The sequence below is a fragment of the Pongo abelii genome, chromosome 17 (genome assembly GCF_028885655.2).
Source record: "Pongo abelii isolate AG06213 chromosome 17, NHGRI_mPonAbe1-v2.0_pri, whole genome shotgun sequence".
Classification (NCBI taxonomy): Eukaryota; Metazoa; Chordata; class Mammalia; order Primates; family Hominidae; genus Pongo; species Pongo abelii.
In genome coordinates, this window is record NC_072002.2 from 90,004,541 (window position 1) to 90,022,971 (window position 18,431).

The 18,431-nt window shown below is 37.8% G+C and overlaps 1 protein-coding gene across 2 annotated transcripts in view; it reads left to right on the plus strand.

Annotated features, from left to right (window-relative positions):
* The window catches only part of ZNF407 (zinc finger protein 407), a 472,287-nt gene that overhangs the window by 305,267 nt on the left and 148,589 nt on the right, over positions 1-18,431 (plus strand). For both annotated transcript variants that reach the window (XM_002828319.5, XM_054538097.2), the window contains exon 8: positions 16,345-16,523. In XM_002828319.5, the coding sequence (XP_002828365.4) occupies positions 16,345-16,523 (179 nt within the window). The remainder of the gene's footprint in view (positions 1-16,344; positions 16,524-18,431) is intronic.

Sequence of the window (18,431 nt, forward strand, 5' to 3'; positions counted from 1 at the left end):
CACAGCACAGCTTTTTGTTAGTGCTCTTAACGTGCACAGCTCTTTTGTCTTGTCAAATCGTATCCTCTTTGAGGGCATGCCCACAGTGATTTGTTTTTAGGCTTCTTTTTATGTAGTACCTACTAAATAGGTTTTAAAAATTCATTTTGAAAGTAAAAAGTCAATACATAGGAAGGTAGACTTCTCTTGTAACCTATATACTTTCCATATAAACCGAAGCAGTAATCAGGTTTAAATTATTTGTCTTCTGAAGTGCCTATGATTGGGTCTGAAAGGCTGGCCTTGCTCCCAGACGTTTAGAAAAGCAGCTAGATGTGCACAGGTTTCCTGTGGGTCACAGAGAGGCCAGCGCAGCGACTGCTGTTCAGGAGCCTCTCAGAGGCACATGAGAGCCTGTTGGCTGCTCGCGCAGAGAGCGCATGTGGACACCTGGACAGCCGCGTGACCTGGAAGCATGGGAGTTTATCCTCTCGAGGGTGGTGGATGAGACCAAGAATGCGTCAGTGTTCATCCACTTCTGTGCTAACTTACAAGTTTCTTTCTCTTATGAGGCACTGTGCTGTTTTAGAATCACTTTATCACATAATAAACATGAACAGAAATATAACTGAGAAATGGAGAGAAAAATTCAATGTGCATCAATTTGTCCTAAGAACTAGTTTCAAAGAATTGAGATTTATGAAAAGCAAAAAGTAATCAGTAAATGATCTAATGCAAATTATCCCATTCAATAAATAGCTACCAGTTATAATAAAGGAAAATAAAATTCATAAGATTTAGAGCAAGGTGATCCAGAAACTCTCTAATTAAAATTTCCTCTTGCTGAAAATGTCCAAAGGATTGTATTTTGTGATTACCTCAGATTGCTGTAAACTCTTTTTATCTGAATAAAAAAAGAGACTTTGGGTAATTCTGTGTGTAGTGTAATAGTGTAATATGGTGCCATTATTTTTAAATATCTAGTTTACTTAAACTCTCCTAACATTTACCAGTTTTGTACATTATTATTACCATTTGGAGTCAGAGTCTTGCCACCATACCTGCATTCCCAGCACTTCTCTCTTCCCGTTTTCCTGCAGTACCCCTTGTAGGCATTCCTGTTTTTTGTCCAGGAGGTGTCCTGAAGACAGCTTCTTGGTGTATAGGCTGCATCTGGTGTTTGTAAAGAATAAAGAAGTTAGCTCCATTCTCCACCACACCCTCTCCTCTCTTCCCTGTTTTGATTATAGTATTCCTTCTGGTTTCCTAGAGATTACAGCTTGAGTTTCCTCATTTAAACCTTTTGCTAAATTCATCAGATTGACTCCTCCCTGTGTAAACACGAGGATCCCGGCACGTAAGCACATCCATCTCTGCCCCAACTGTCAGCTGTGCCGCTCTGCTGTGGTTTGTCAGGTTTACATTCCTGGCAATGCTGTACAATCCAGGTGTTTTTCAAATAGATGTTTGGTCATATTTGCTTTATATGTAGAACACTTAAAGATATTTTTATGAATAGCCAAAATGATCCAGATACACTGAGCAAAACAAAAGTTTTCTTGGACTTGGAAATCCTTCAATAAAAATAATTATCATCAGTAGTTTACTAGGCTTCCTTTGAATACACATTTAATACATTTACATCTCTATATGTATAAATGTATGTATTTTCCATGTATACATTTTATCTGTATATGTATGTGCATATATTTCATATATCTGTGGGTATATATGTGCACAGATACTCCATGTGTATATATTTTATATGTGTATATATTTTATATGTGCTTGTATGTCTGTATGTGCATGCACACACTGTATGTGTATATGTATTTTATGTGTGTATGTGTGTATGTGAGTATTTTAGTGTGTATGTGTATATGTGCACATATACTGTATGTGTATATGTGAGTATTTTATGTGTGTATGTGTGTATGTGAGTATTTTATGTGTGTATGGGTATATGTGAGTATTTTATGTGTGTATGTGTGTATGTGAGTATTTTATGTGTGTATGTGTGTATGTGAGTATTTTATGTGTGTATGTGTGTATGTGAGTATTTTATGTGTGTATGTGTGTATGTATTTTATGTGTGTATGTGTGTATGTGAGTATTTTATGTGTGTATGTGTGTATGTGAGTATTTTATGTGTGTATGTGTGTATGTGAGTATTTTATGTGTGTATGTGTATATGTGCACATATACTGTATGTGTATATGTGAGTATTTTATGTGTGTATGTGTGTATGTGAGTATTTTATGTGTGTATGTGTGTATGTGAGTATTTTATGTGTGTATGTGTATATGTGAGTATTTTATGTGTGTATGTGTATATGTGAGTATTTTATGTATGTGTATATGTGCACATATACTGTATGTGTATATATGAGTATTTTATGTGTGTATGTATATATGTGAGTATTTTATGTGTGTATGTGTATATGTGAGTATTTTATGTGTGTATGTGTATATGTGAGTATTTTATGTGTGTATGTGTATATGTGAGTATTTTATGTGTGTATGTGTATATGTGCACATGTACTGTATGTGTATATGTGAGTATTTTATGTGTGTATGTGTATATGTGAGTATTTTATGTGTGTATGTGTATATGTGCACATATACTGTATGTGTATATGTGAGTATTTTATGTGTGTATGTGTATATGTGAGTATTTTATGTGTGTATGTGTATATGTGAGTATTTTATGTATGTGTATATGTGCACATATACTGTATGTGTATATGTGAGTATTTTATGTGTGTATGTGTATATGTGAGTATTTTATGTGTGTATGTGTATATGTGAGTATTTTATGTGTGTATGTGTATATGTGCACATGTACTGTATGTGTATATGTGAGTATTTTATGTGTGTATGTGTATATGTGAGTATTTTATGTGCATATGTGTATATGTGCACATATACTGTATGTGTATACGTATATATTTTATATGTGCCATAGGTGTATATGTGTGTGCACACACACTGCATGTGTATATGTATATGTGTGCACACATACTTTATGTGTATATGTATAAATTTTATGTATACATATGTGTATATGCACACACATACCATATGTATATATTTTTGAAAAGCTGAAAGGACCCATACCTCCATATATCTGGGACTTGATTTTTTTAACTTAATAATGTATCCTATTAGTCTTTCCATGTTCATAAGAGCTACCTTGTTCTATTTAATGGCTTTTATACAACAAGTAAGGTTGAATGCCCAGATAGTACACGCACCGAGCTTTCTTCCACAGCGTTTACTGAGAGGAACTCACAGAGGCAGTGCAGCAGTTGTTGCTCCTCTCGTCAGTTTATCTCAATAACCTGCCGCATTCTGGAGCAACACGCAAGGATTTTGTGGTGCCGGACATCAGACTCTGGGGAGGTGTCTGGCTCTTACGCTGTGGGACTTTTAAGCTTCACAACTGGAGAAGATCCAGCCCCTCCATGCCTTTGAGGGTGTGTTTACAGGTGAGGTTGAGCGGTCCTGTGACCTAGCCTACCAGATCTCTCGCCTTGTTCTAACATCAGTAACCGTACATGGTTGGGGAAATGGTTTCTCTTTCCCCTGATCAGGCCGTGCTCTCCCAGCCAGGATGTGGTTGATTTCCATGGAACTCTGTAGGAGAAGCTAACTCTTAGCACTCAATGGTATACAATTCCCTAGTATGGATGCACTGTACATTTACAACCCATTTCTCTATTCATGGACATTTAGTTTTCAAATTTTGCCTAGTGTTTAGCTGTTCTAAAATTGATTTAATGACTTGTGGATCATCTAGAAATTGAGCTCTGAACTTTCAAGGGTATGTGTATATTTTAAACTTGAAGGATACTATCAAATGTTTTTCAAAAGCTTTTGCTAACTTACACCATTACCAGAAGTATATCATTTTCCCTTACCATTATTTAATATGATCAAACTTATTAAATTTTGCCAATCTGTTACCTTAAGTTTTAATTTGCATTTCCTTAGTTTTTAGAGACCTTGATCACTGTGTAATGATTACATAACTATCTGTATTTCTCCAATTATGAATTGCTTATTCATATTTTTTAGTTTCTGAGATTTTTATCTTTTAAAAAAATTAATCAATGGAACCCATTTTGGAATCCTTATTAATCACCAGTTTTTTATTTTATTTTATTATTATCATACTTTAAGTTTTAGGGTACATGTGCGCAATGTGCAGGTTAGTTACATATGTATACATGTGCCATGCTGGTGTGCTGCACCCATTAACTCGTCATTTAGCATTAGGTATATCTCCTAATGCTATCCCTCCCCCCTCCCCCCACCCCACAACAGTCCCCAGAGTGTGATGTTCCCCTTCCTGTGTCCATGTGTTCTCATTGTTCAATTCCCACCTATGAGTGAGAACATGCGGTGTTTGGTTTTTTTGTCCTTGTGATAGTTTACTGAGAATGATGATTTCCAGTTTCATCCATGTCCCTACAAAGGACATGAACTCATCATTTTTTATGGCTGCATAGTATTGCATGGTGTATATGTGCCACAATCACCAGTTTTTCTATATGTTGCATAGTTTTACTCCTTTTCTTTGCCCTACCTTTTAACTTTATTTATGATGCATTATGCTATATAGCAGAATTAACTTTCATGAGGCATATTTTCCTACACATTTTGGTAGCATTTGGACTTTGCTTTTTCTTTATGGGAATTCTTTCTAACTAAGATTATAAAAATATTTTTTCTATCATTTTTATAATTTGGTTTCCTTATGGTAAAATTTTTTAATCCAAATGGTGTGTAATTTTGTATGGTGTAGGACAATAAGTCACTTATTTTTCCTATAAAATAAGCAGTTGAATGGACACCATTTATTATATAGCCCATCATTTCCTAATTGATCTGAAATGACATCTGTGTTTCTTATATACATGGATCTTTGTGCTGTCTGTTCTGTTCTAGTGATGCATGTGGTTCAGCACTCCAAATGACATGCATCTATTTGCTAAACATCGTTGATAACATGTTCCCTTTTAGGCAGAGGAATTTGAGGTTCTTTATTCTTGTAGCTTTTAACCAATTTTAAATTTAAACAGCACAAATGTTCAGTAATCTAAAATTATCAGACTCTTTCCTTATGGGTCCTTTAGTGAGAACATAAGTTATAAAGGAGTATATATCTTAGGCTGTCTTACATAAATTGTGAAACAAGCTCTGAGTTTATATATTGGAGCACATTCTTCCAACCTACAGTGAGCTTTAAAGCAACATATATGGAGGCTTATATTCCCCTCTACTGTGAACATTTTTTGTCTTTTTTTTTAGGATTTATTTTTGCCCAGAAAATTTATAAATCATAATTAATCCTGGTAAATAAATGTAATTAACTTCTTGAGTTTAATTTACATAAAGATTTTCTTTGGATTATTCTATATTCATTTTGGAATCATATTACGAAGATATAGTAGAAACTCCCTTTCAACTGAACTTTTATATAAACATGTATAATATTGTATAGCGTAATTCTCTTTGTGGATGTGAGTTTTTAAAGTATACTATAAACAGGCCAAAAAAAAAAGAAATTGCATACCTGCCTAATTAACTTTGCACACATGATACACACCTCACACGTGCTCATACATACACTGTAACTGTTTGGGAATCTATTTTTAGTCAGATGAATTGCAGTTGCTTTTCATGTATAATAGGAAAAGCGCCGATAATGACTCACATAGTTGAACTCGTTTGTGTTTAACATAAAAACTAGTGGTAGGAAGAAAAAAAGAACAGGTACCTACCGTATTACCTGAACATACTTAATGTTATTTACCTTAATCCTCATGATGGCATTCTGAGGTACATGTTGTACTACCATAGAGCAACCAGAAAAGAAAATGTTCTGTAGTCAAAAAATTTGAGAAGCAAAATGTTAAGCAAAACTAAGCATATTTCTTTAAATAGAACTTTCAAAATTTTTATTTCAATTTAGATTGTGGGTTTTTTTTGTAATTTTCATTTTCTGCTTAAGTACACATTGTGAGTTTCTAAGAGGAAAATACAGTCTGCTGTATTGCCCCTACTTTCCTGAACACGGATCTCCTCACGCTTGTACTTACGGTTTTTCTTAACATCTTTTAGCATCTTCAGAAATAATATTTTTTGGAGAAGGGTCTTATAAACCTTTATACAAATTTCATGTATTTTCTGTTCATTTTTGTTGTATTTATGATCTTTTGACTTGCAGTATTTTATAGTATTCGTGTAGTCAAGTCTATATTTGACTTTATGATTTCAGCTTTTATTATACTTAGTAGTGTATATTTGAATAAAAGGCAGAGTTTTCCTTTCTAAAAATATATTTCCAGAAGAGGAATTTATATATTTCTCTTGTTGTAAATAAACTAGAAAAATTGAAGTAAAAAGCAGTAGAGTGATTGGTTATAATGTGGAGTTCGTGACATACTCTTGGAGGACAAATGGAAACAACTGCCGTAGTGTTACGTGATTGGGCAAATGTAGCTGGAGACAGAATCTCCAGTGACAACATCATTTTTGGAGTCAAAATATGCTGTATCTCAAACTGAAGGAGGGACTGACAATATTGTGCTCTAGAAAACTGTTAGGAGATCACAGAAATGACTATAGTGATAGACACTTATGCATATGAAGAGTTTGAATAGTTCATAAACATGAGTTGTAAAGGCAGTAGTTCCAAAGTAATACATTATTTTAAAATAATAGGTTAACTTAAATATGTATATATTCAAATCAACAAAACATATATACTATGTATGTGGTTGCTTGCTTATACTTTATAGATTCAGGTGGACTCTCCCTCCAGCTCCCCACCGCACCCTCATTTTTTGACCCTTTTAGAAAAATTAAGGTTAATTTTATATTGAAAGTCATATTTTTAGGTTCATACTCTATTTAAGTATATATGACTTCACATTCACTTAAGTCTTTTTTTTAGTTTCATAATTCTTTTTAAAGTAGTTATGTGTAATCTATCCAGAATTTATTGTGAAGCCTCTTTAATTTATCACGGAAGAATTTAACCCACTATGTAGTGCCTTGCATTACCTAAACCATATTTTAACCCATGAAATTAATTGCCACTTTCATTCTAAATATCACCCTCAATTTCCCACTTTAATGATTAGAGTTTCATTAAGTATAATAATTTTCAAAAATGCAGTGCTTCACTTGCATTTGTTTTTCTTGTCTTTGGCTGTTTAGTCTTTTTTCCCCCACTTTTAAATTAAAATTAATGGATGGGTGAGCTTTCCTGTGACACAGCCACAACACTGCAGGTGTTCTGACTCCCTCCCTGTATCCCTTTCCCAACTCCAGTCCCCCTGGGCAGAGTCACTGTTAACTAGTGTGATCCTCGTAGACCTGGTGCTGTCCATACTCCTGTGCAGAACTGTAATATGTGTGCGTTATATGTATGTATAATTACTTTACACACACATCTGTATATAATTGACTTTCTGTGGTGTATATTATGAATGTGTATATGTACACACACCTCTAATTGCTTTTAGTACATATTGTTTTACATGTAGCCTTTCTCAATTTGCGGCAGACATCTTTCTCTGCCAATATGTCACGTTATATGTATGTTTCTATATGCATGCATTTATAAAGATAAGTACATGTAAAAAGTTACTGCTGCATCACATTCTGTGATATAGCCCATTCCCTCCCTATAGATGATTGTTAACAACTCTTACTGTAGTAATGTTAAAATGTTGCCTACTTATTTTATAGAGCCATTTAACCATCACTCTCAAAGAGTTCTCAAAAAAATCTTGTTAGAATTGTAGTTGTGTTAACTTTATAGATTCCTTTAGCAGCAATTGATATATTTAACATTAAGCCAACCCATACAGATATGTGATGTAAGTCTCTGTTTAGCAAACTCTCCCTTATTTTTTATTGATATTTATACATGTGTCATAATTCAACTGTTTTGTGTTGTTTTTTTAAAAGAAGTGTTTTTTATATATTACATAAGGGAGTTTGAGTGCACACATCCATAAAAGAAACAATTGGGCCACCGCACTCAATTCAATTTTCTGTTCTTTTAGCCCCCCCCTTCAGCTAAACTACTACTATTATTTTCAATGAATCTTTGTAAGATTTACTAAGTCATTTCTGAAGCCATCCATGGCACACACAAAAATACGCATTCTAAAATAGTGAGCAATCACTCCATGCTGTCGAGTGGTTCCCCCAAAATCACCTAGGAAATAGGAATTCTTTCTTTTTGGAGCAGCATGGAAAACATAGAGTAGTGAAGTGGGGAGATAAGCAAAATGGAAAGTGGGTTGCGGGAATGAGAACGCTCTTCGGGCGGTGGGTGTAGGAGCTTTCTGTTGTCTAGAGTCTCTTTCCCAGGCCTGACATCATAACAGACCTGATTGTTGCCGGTATTTCAAGACAGCCACTACTTTTACAAAAAAAGAAATTGGGGTAGTGGGGCCGATGCATGGATTTTCCTGGGGAAAATGGGAATTAATATTTGTTTAGAATCTCTGTGTGCTGGGCACTCTCCTGGGTACTTATCCTATAACATCTGTGCCAAGCTCTCTGCTGTTTGGTTTATCAGTTAGATAATATTATTAACACATATTAATAAATACATAGAAATTACCTGGGTATGTCATAGTGATATTAATTTATTATTGGCCCAGTTCTCTCTAGTACTGTAGTTAACTCTAGATTTTTGCCATACCAGCTGACAACCACTGTCCCGTGAGTGATTCTGTGTTGGTGCTGGGTGGGCAGCTGTGATCTGGGAGGAAAAGAGCCATGCAGAATGATGAGGTCTACCAGGCAGAAATGTCTTGCTACCTGGTTCATTGTGATGGAGTGGCAGGTGAATACACAGATAAGTATAATAGAATAGAAAGTCCAGAATTCACCTTACATAATTAAAATACTGACAAAGGTGGCATTTCAAGTCAGTGGGGAAAATCTGACTTTAACAAATGTTATTGAAAGAGCTGAGTATCAGTTTGGATCCACATTTAACTCACTGTAGGTTGATTTTGAATCAAATCTAGTATTTAATGTGATATAACGCAACTCTACAAGTACTAGAACCAAATTTGGAACAGTTGTTTTATAGCTTCCAAATAAGGAAGCCATAGAACAAAAGAGCAAAATTATCAACATTTGCTTTCACAACCCACCATAAGCAAAGTCAAAAGAAAAAAAATGAAACTGAAGAAAAAAAGTCTGCAACTTCCGTCCCAAAGAGCCAGTCTCCTTAATTTATAAGAGAATGACCAACAATCATTTAGAAAAAAAGAGCAAAAATATGAATGAACAGTACATAAAAAAGAAAATATACATTGCTTTTCAGTATTTGAAAAGATAACCTCTTTGTTTACAAGAGAAATGCAGGTTACAACTTAAAAATTAAAACTCCAATGAGATACCATTGTTTACCCACCATATTGGCAAAAATTGAAAAATTTGGTAGCCCCCTACCTTGACAAGCATGTACAGAAACAGGCTGTCAAACATTGTTAGTGGAACTGTAAATTGCTGCATTCCTCTGAAGGGCAGTATGGCAGAATTTATCAGAATTCACACCCGTTGACACTTGAAGCAGTTGCAGTTGTCATCCTGCGATTGTCATGGCACCTGGAGAAATGGAAAACATTCTACAAGATTATTCACTGGAACCTTGTTTATACTAGCAAATGATTGGAAACATCCTAAATGCCCATCAGTGGAGAATCAGTTAGATAGAATAGGCTGTGTCCACACTGAAATACTATGAAGCTGTTAAAAAGGAGAAAAGGTAAGGGTGGGAGTAGAGACATGTAGGGAAGATAAGCGTGCCCTTTGGTGTTCGATACGGTGAGGCCCCATGCTGTGTTGTTCCATGGAAAAGCGAGATGCCAATGTGTATGGTGCCCCTGCATTTAGCCAAGGGGAGTGGTGAGAAAAGAATATAAGACATATCTGTAGCTTGAAAAAGTAGTGTTTACTTCTCCCGAAAGATTGAGAAGAAGTTAGGGATTGTACCTAGCTGGTCATCTGGGACACAGTGGACAGTGGGGACAGTGCTGGAGGGAGACTTCTGTCACATCCATTATTGGATGCTCTGTTGTTTAACAACTTTGGTGGTATAATTTTAATAACCAAAATAAACATCAAATTTTTTAAAGCTCCTTTCTCCTTAGGTTCGATAACATAATCAGGCTTTTTGTGTCCATAGGTCATAAGTGAGTGTGTAGTACTGACTAATGATTTTGTGGAGTTCTAGAAGTACTTGTGGTGTTCTGTTTATTATTTTAACATACATCGCCTTTGAACAGAATAAGAAATTTCCTTTATTATGTGTTTTTTAAGAAGCCCTAAAATGCACGGGTCCCATCTTGGGCCCTTTTGCTAATCAGTCACCCCGTGCTTTAAATTCTATACATCAAAGCTGCTCAAGATTTTCAACATGTTATATTCCAAAATTTAATTTGAAATGCACTCTCAGAATGCCTTTTCCGTGAAAGCGATGCGTGCTGTTTCTATTCTGCCGAGCCCTGCAGGAATCCCGGTGAGGAGTGTGAAGCTTGGTGCTGGGGAATCTCACTTCCCTTCCAGCAGGCTCCCTGCTCATCGTGAGGAACATCTTTCGCTTGTGAGGGCCAGGAGAGGTTCTTCCTCAGCGGAAAGCCTGGTGGCACATTCTGTCACGTGGAGCTGTAGCAGTAGAGCAGAGTTGAGAAAGGACAGGGCAGAGCTTAGTATTTTGCTGAGAGCTGCGGATTCGGTAGCTTTTCTCTGTGTTGACGCTGACTTTGCGCTGTGTGCCGGAGCCATGCAGTGTGTGTTGCTTACCTTTCCCTTCCGTCATTTCCTGCCTACCTTTAGAACTGGGAGCCACAACCTGGAGCCCAGGAATAGCTTTTTCCAACTCTCTGACTTCCCAGGTGAAGATTTTGTGTTTATGTGCACTGACCTTCTCTAAAGAAAAAGATAATGCATAGATTACATTCAGTCCTTTGGTAGTTTGCTGTACTAACCTCATTTTTTAGTTAAGGAAAAGAGATCTCAGAGTTGAGGTACTTTCCTGAGCTCACAGAGCCATTCTGCAGGTGCTGAAATTCTCATGTGGGGAATGGACCCGGCTGCCTGACTTGACACCTAGGGGTGTTTCCTCTGCACCATGGGCGTCTGCTGCCAGGAATAAGAGGAAGAGGGTGGGGATAGAACTGATCCTAGTGTTGGTTAGGAAACTGGATTGAAGGTCACAGTTCTTAGTGAATCCCCAGGGAAACTGCTCAGTCATTGCCTGTTTCACTTTCTCCTTCATTCAGAGATGTGCACCAGTATCTCTTTCTTCCTAGTTCATTTCAGATGGAAAAACTGTGACATGAGTTCTTCCTAGCATTCTTCATGTTAAAGTATACATGTAACCCTTTGCATTTTTCTGAGAAATTTGACTTCTCATAAATTTTCTTAAAAGAAAAATTTCTTAACTCTCCCATAGGGAAACACCAAGATGCATATAGATGGTGACAGAAATAAGCTTCTTGGCTTGTAATAGGAGGTCCCAGGTGGCAGAAGAGGGAAATTCAGAGATAAAATAAGGTCTAGGGATATTTCCAGAGGAGCAGTGCGAGGCCAGGAGGAGTCACACCAGCTCAGGAATGGGCCTGGTATCCTTAGTTTACGTCTTCTTCACCCAAGGTATCTGCTGTGCGGTGATTAGTAAAGAGGGTTCGAATCGGGAGTGTGTGTGTGTGTGTGTGTGCACGCGCACATGCATGTGTGTGCCGGTATGATGAGGTTGTATGCAGCATTGGTTCAAATCAGGTGTGTGTGTGTGTGCATGCATGTGTGTGCCGGTCTGGTGAGGTTGTATGCGGCATTGGTTCGAATCGGGAGTGTATGTGTGTGTGTGTGTGCATGTGTGTGCCGGTCTGGTGAGGTGGTATGCAGCATTGGTTCGAATCGGGAGTGTGTGTGTGTGTGTGTGTGTGTGTGTGTGTGTGTGCATGTGTGTGTCGGTATGGTGAGGTATGCAGCATTGGTTCGAATCGGGAGTGTATGTGTGTTTGTGTGTACGTGTGTGCTGGTATGGTGAGGTTGTATGCAGCATTGGTTCGAATCGGGAGTGTGTGTGTGTGTGCGTGCATGTGTGTGCCGGTCTGGTGAGGTTCTGTGCAGCATTGGTTCGAATCGGGAGTGTGTGTGTGTGTGTGTGTGCATGCATGTGTGTGCCGGTATGGTGAGGTTCTGTGCAGCATTGGTTCGAATCGGGAGTGTGTGTGTGTGTGTGCATGCATGTGTGTGCCGGTCTGATGAGGTTCTATGCAGCATTGGTTTGAATCGGGAGAGTGTGTGTGTGTGTGTGTGTGCACGCATGTGTGTGCCAGTATGGTGAGGTTCTGTGCAGCATTGGTTTGAATCGGGAGTGTGTGTGTGTGTGTGTGCGCGCGCGCATGTGTGTGCCGGTCTGGTGAGGTTCTATGCGGCATTGGTTCGAATCGGGAGTGTGTGTGTGTGTGTGTGTGTGTGTGTGTGCATGCATGTGTGTGCCGGTATGGTGGGGTTCTGTGCAGCATTGGTTCGAATCGGGAGTGTGTGTGTGTGTGCATGCATGTGTGTGCCGGTATGGTGAGATTGTGTGCAGCATTGGTTCGAATTGGGAGTGTGTGTGTGTGTGTGCATGCATGTGTGTGCCGGTCTGGTGAGATTGTGTGCAGCATTGGTTTGAGGAAGGAGATTAGCAGCATGTGATAATTAGCAGTAGCTGCACATCAGGCAAAACTCTGAAATTTGAATGACTTAAAAATTTATTGCTCACTGAGGTAAGGGCCCATGGAGGTTGAGAACCTCTTCTTCTTGGTAACTTTACCACGTGCATATGTGGCCTCTAAGGTTCCAATGGCAGGAAGAAGGGTGACAACAGCACGAGAGTTCTTTTCTGTTTGTTTTTGTTTTAGTGAAGAGATAGATCATATATTTGACAAGTGACCCATTGAAATTGCAACCTTTCTGGGTTTTTAATGTATTACCAGAATTGTGAAACCATTGCTACAAGCAGTCTTAGATTTGTATTACCCAAAGAGACTCCGTACACATTAACACTCACTCTCATTTCCCCAAACGCTTCCCAGTTCCTTCTTGTCTGCATATGTTTATGCTTCTGGTATGTATATGTTTAAAACATAAAATTACAAATATACATACATTTATGTATTATATAATAGAACATAAAAACACGGTGTGTATATATACATCCTGTATACAAACATATGCACATATCTGTATAAGAATATATGTGTGGAATTGTCCTTAATGCCTTTTAAAATCTCAAGTTCCACACCACGTCTTTCTTGATTTATTTCATATTTTCAAATAAAAGAAGCTTCCTACCTTTTTTAAATTCTCTCTCCTCCCTTTGTCCCCATATACGTCTTACCTGTTTCAGTAATAGTGCCCGGTTGTTAGATCCTACATGCTGTTTAGTTACTGAGAGATACTGGCTTATTTTTGTCCTAGATACAGCCTTCTTAAAAACAAAATAATCTGTTTTCAAAGTTATCTCTTCCTTCCTTCCCTGAATGTTAGGATTCATTGCTTATATTGTTCTCTATTTAAATATGCATCATACATTGAAATGTATTTATTTTGGCAATTTTAAATGATTGGTGATTGTCTTTGATGATGTTTCATGCCTAGCATTTTACATAAGGAAATAATATTGGCGGTACCAAAGAATCTACATTCCTGATAAACAGTACTAATTAAGTACAGTAGTAGCTTTTTGTTTTCTCTCCCAGTGTCAGTAAACAATGGTGAATTTAGGAGGTGTCTGTAATGCTGTAGAAAACATGTTGGAGATCTGCAGAATTAAGGGGGTAATTTGGAACAGTTTACCCAGCTTGAAGAACTCAAAAAAAAAATTGTTCCTTTTCCTTTTAACGGTCATAAAAGTGGACATTTGTGTCAGTCACCTTCAGATGTTTTCCTGTGTTATTTCTGACATGATCCAGAGCTGTTACTCTAAGGTTAATTATACATTTAAGAGACTCTACAGTCCTATCCTTGCTTAGAATGTGCTAAGTGTCTCTGATATGTAAATTTTAAAGGGAAAGCTGGCTGTGATGTACTTGAAAACATCCAACATTCTGGCCTTGAAAACAGAAAACCTAGGTTAGGATTCTGCCTTAACCACTCACCAGCGATGCAGCCCGTGTAGCCAGCTCATCATTGTGATATTTACCTTCTTCTCTGTGAATTGTGTAGCAGTCTTGACCTCAGAGGGTCATGCTTGCCTTCGAAGTCGCCAAGTCAGTGGAGGTACCTGGCATACATTAGGTGCTTACTCTTTTTTTTCCTCTTACAGTGGTTGTTAGTTCACAGTAGGGAATTTATATATAAAGCAAGTTTGACAATTCGGTAGTGACTCATGAGAGAAAGAAGCTTGTGTGCATACATTCACTGTCTTGCATGTATTTAGTCTAAGATCTCAGGGAAATTTAACACCCAGATTGACAGAGCCTTTGCCCAAAACAAGTTGAAAATAGCTGGGAAAATATCTGTTATTCTAGTTCTTTTTTATTTTTTAAAAAGGTGTTATTGTTATTTTAATTTTTAAAATATATATATTTAACCTATAAAACTTTATATTTGAAAAATAAGAGTAAGTGGGCATTGCAGTATAGCTGCATTAATATTTTGATGTATTTCTTTCTAGTCTTTTTCCTAGGCATAGAGGGATTTGATTTGTTCAGTTTAATTATACTGAGCAGATTTAGTTGTGCATGTGCATTTGATGACAAGCCCTGCCTGGAGATGGGAGGGAAGTAGCAGGAACTTTTCCAAAGGACTGTCTGGATGCAGGTACAAGACCTCTCCCAGAATATGAGACCCCCACTCATGAGGAACACGTTTGCGTTTCAGCTTTGTCCAGAGTCTGCAGGAAAGGACATCCCTGTACCCTCTGTCTGGGGAATACCATTCCTAGTGCCATTTACATTAATTCTGCCTCGCTTGGATGATACTTCCTATACTCCTCTTGTCAGGAGTGGATAGATACCGTATTTACTGAGTCTTTGAATTTCTAGTGTCATTGACTGCCTTTGTGTGTGAGAGATAACAGTTACTTTCACTTCCTTGACCAATATTTCCCAAGGTATATTCCCTAAAAAATAAACATGGTATAATTAAATATTATACTCAAAAGCAATTCTAATTAGAAGCGTTCAGGCAGTGTAGACCTACATAAAGTTCTTCTTAGAGCCTTTAACATTCTGAAGTGCACTGTGAGATGTGTTGGCTGACTACCGTTTCCTGATCTTATTTGATCATGGGAATCTTTCTTCTAAGAACATCTTGCAGGATTTTGTTATTCAGCAATACCTTTGGGAAATGGTGATAAACATATTGCTCTATTTTCTTCTGGCATTTAATTTTGGTCTGTAGTAAGTCTGAGGCCAGCATGGTTTGTTTGTTTCTTTCTAGATAACCCCTCAACACCTACTTGAAATTGTATAGGGCTCTTTTTATTACTGTTCTAAAAATGACAAAGACAAAAGGAAAACAGCTCCGCGTGTGTATTCAGAAAGGGTCTAGACATGCAGTCTCTGTTGCAAAGGATCTGACAGGGATGAAGGAGCAAGCAGAACAGTTTGCCTCAAAAACCAGCACCCCATTCCCAGCTTGCTGATTATTTCAGGCCTTGCATTTCTAATTCTGCCGGAAAACACTGGGAGAGGAGCCCACCCCTGATTTCAGTGGCACCGTGGCATGGAATGTATGGGCCCTCCATTGCATTTTCCATGTCATCACTCTTAAGAGCCTGTACCATCACAGAAAACTCCACGAGATTCACATGTTGCCCAAATATTGGAGTTAAGCCTGGGAGCCGTTTCTAGCTACAATTCCATCTTCAAATTATTTTAGAGCCCACTTAGAAGCACCTTGCGTGAAAGAACTTAAAAGCCAAAGTGTCTTTGTTCCCCAGATGCTGTAAATTCAGTGGAGGCGACAGCATTTTCATTTTTGTACCACTCCTCAGTGGTGATAGGTGTGTTCTCAGGGATCAGCTAACACCTTCACTGCCCTCAAGTGGTACCAGAATAATTTGATATTAAAATAATAGTGCTTGGGATTTGGTATTTCTGGTTCTTCATAGAAATGAAGCTAAAAGACCAACTTAAAAATTTACACCAGGGTTATAAAAACTACCAGCCTCATAGGGCTGTTGTATTATATAAGCTAATTATTATATGAGTACAGCACTTAAAATAGTACCAAACACATAAAGACAGTGTTATCTAATGTCATTATTTGTAAGATAAGGTTATTGGTTTGACCTTAATTAGATTTACTTTCCTGTCTTACTTGGTAGGTCAAACTGTGCTGAAAATATTCGCAAACACATTCTGCATACTGGCAAACACGAAGGAGTCAAGATGTACAACTGTCCCAAGTGTGACTACGGGACCAACGTCCCTGTAGAGTTCCGGAACCATTTGAAGGAACAGCATCCTGACATCGAAAACCCGGACCTCGCTTACCTGCATGCTGGTAAGGGACAGAAACTGTGAAAACTTGTTTCTAACAGGATTTCATGTGATCACAGCAGTTATAATGCTATTTGTACATTACCATGATTTATTGTAATGGAGTAGAGTATGTGATAGTATCTGCTTCAAGACCTATAAAAAAGTACATTCCAGTTTTATCCACTCAACTATGAAAACAGGACTTTTCAACTGTATTTTATCAAAAAAGCAAATCTGACGACGTAATTATTCGATGACTGTAAAGTTAATAATAGTAAATATTTAAAGCATAGTTGACCTGAAATGAGAGTAGTTGTTAAATCTTCATATTTTGACTAATGGCTAAAATTTTAATTTTTTTCCCCAAAAAATGCTTGTGATTTGAAATGTTATGTCCTGTTTCTTGACACCATCATCTTCCAGTGAATGCCTAGAAAGAATGTGACCTGCGACCATGGAGTCAAGCGTCGTGGGTGGTAACGGTGCCGTGTGTTTCCCAGAAATTGGGAGGGGGCTGGCCCTAGGTTTGGGGAAGAGCTAGTGATGGGAGCGGCTGCTAAGAGGATTCTTGCCTCTTGGGTGGCAAGTCAGGCGCTCTGGAAGGTGTCAGCGATGTGGCTGCTACTGCAGAGTAAAGCAGATCCATTCCTCCAGCCCGACATTTTAATTAGCAAGTATTCCTTGAGTGCCAAACTCTGTGCAGAGCAGCAGAATGATGGATTATGGGTGCAAGGACCTATTTGAGGAGTAAATTTAGAGAAGCTTTCCAAGATTTAGCCCAAACAGCAGAGTTTGAATAAGGCCCGTTGATCAAGGATGTGCTTTAAGCAGATGTTTTGGGACCTGTTAGAGCTGCTTTTAAACCCTACCTCTCATTATTGGCCATATGACCTCAGGCAGGCTGACCTCACCAAGCCTGAGGTTTCCCATATGTAAATCTTCATGATAGTACCTACTAATAGGGTCATTGTGAGAATTTAAAAAGATAATGGCTATGAAACCAGAAGAGTCTGGGAGTTTGAATGAACTCTCCCCAGTCCCTGCTATGCTGCTCTAGGCATGAACATTTATGCCTATCTGTGCCATATGATAGGGTCGTTAGTAGTGGTGGGGATGTGGGGATTGTGATATATATCACACCAGAAATGCGAGTTTCCAGCTTCAAAATGCTTAAGCAATGTTTGTTCGCAAAATATCTATAAGAAATTGAACTTGAGTAATTTAAGTTAGACTAGTTTTCTTAATACACTCGACAATATGTAGATAGAGGCTCATTACTGTTCTTTCATATTTCTCAATTGATGTTCGTATGATTGACTTATTTAAGTAATGTCGAGTGTGTGATTTAGTAATTTTTCTGCTATCCAGGGCTGTATTTGGCAAACAAACAAAAGCAGAGGTCTCTGCTCATTCCCTTTTGGTGAGGTTGTCACTGAAAAGGTTTTGAAACTAGATAGTTTATCAGCTTTAGTTCATAAAAACAGATAAAGTCGAGTTGAAATATCTCTGGCCATAAGTGCCTATGGGTTCTTCATAAATACGGACCCATAACCTTACAGATACCAGAAACACCACCTGTGAAGGAGCTGCTCCTAGCAATGGCCAGGCCACAGGGACCAAATCCATGGTGGGCATCAGCAAAGTGTCCTCCTCGAGGTGGCCTTGCTCTGCCTCCTTTCCAGGTGCAAGATTGACATATCTGTCTCTCTCTTCCATTATACCAGTTACACATGAAAAACGGATTGTTCCCTAAAGTACAGTGAGTAAATAAGAGAAAAATAAAAACATTACTTATCTTAAAAAAAAAAAAAAAAGACTGTAAATACTGTGATTTGGTTGAGATAATATAAAGTTTAGTTGAGATAATATTTGGGAATTCATATATTAAAGTGGGGTATTTTATTTTTTATTTGAAAACAGTTCTGCAGAA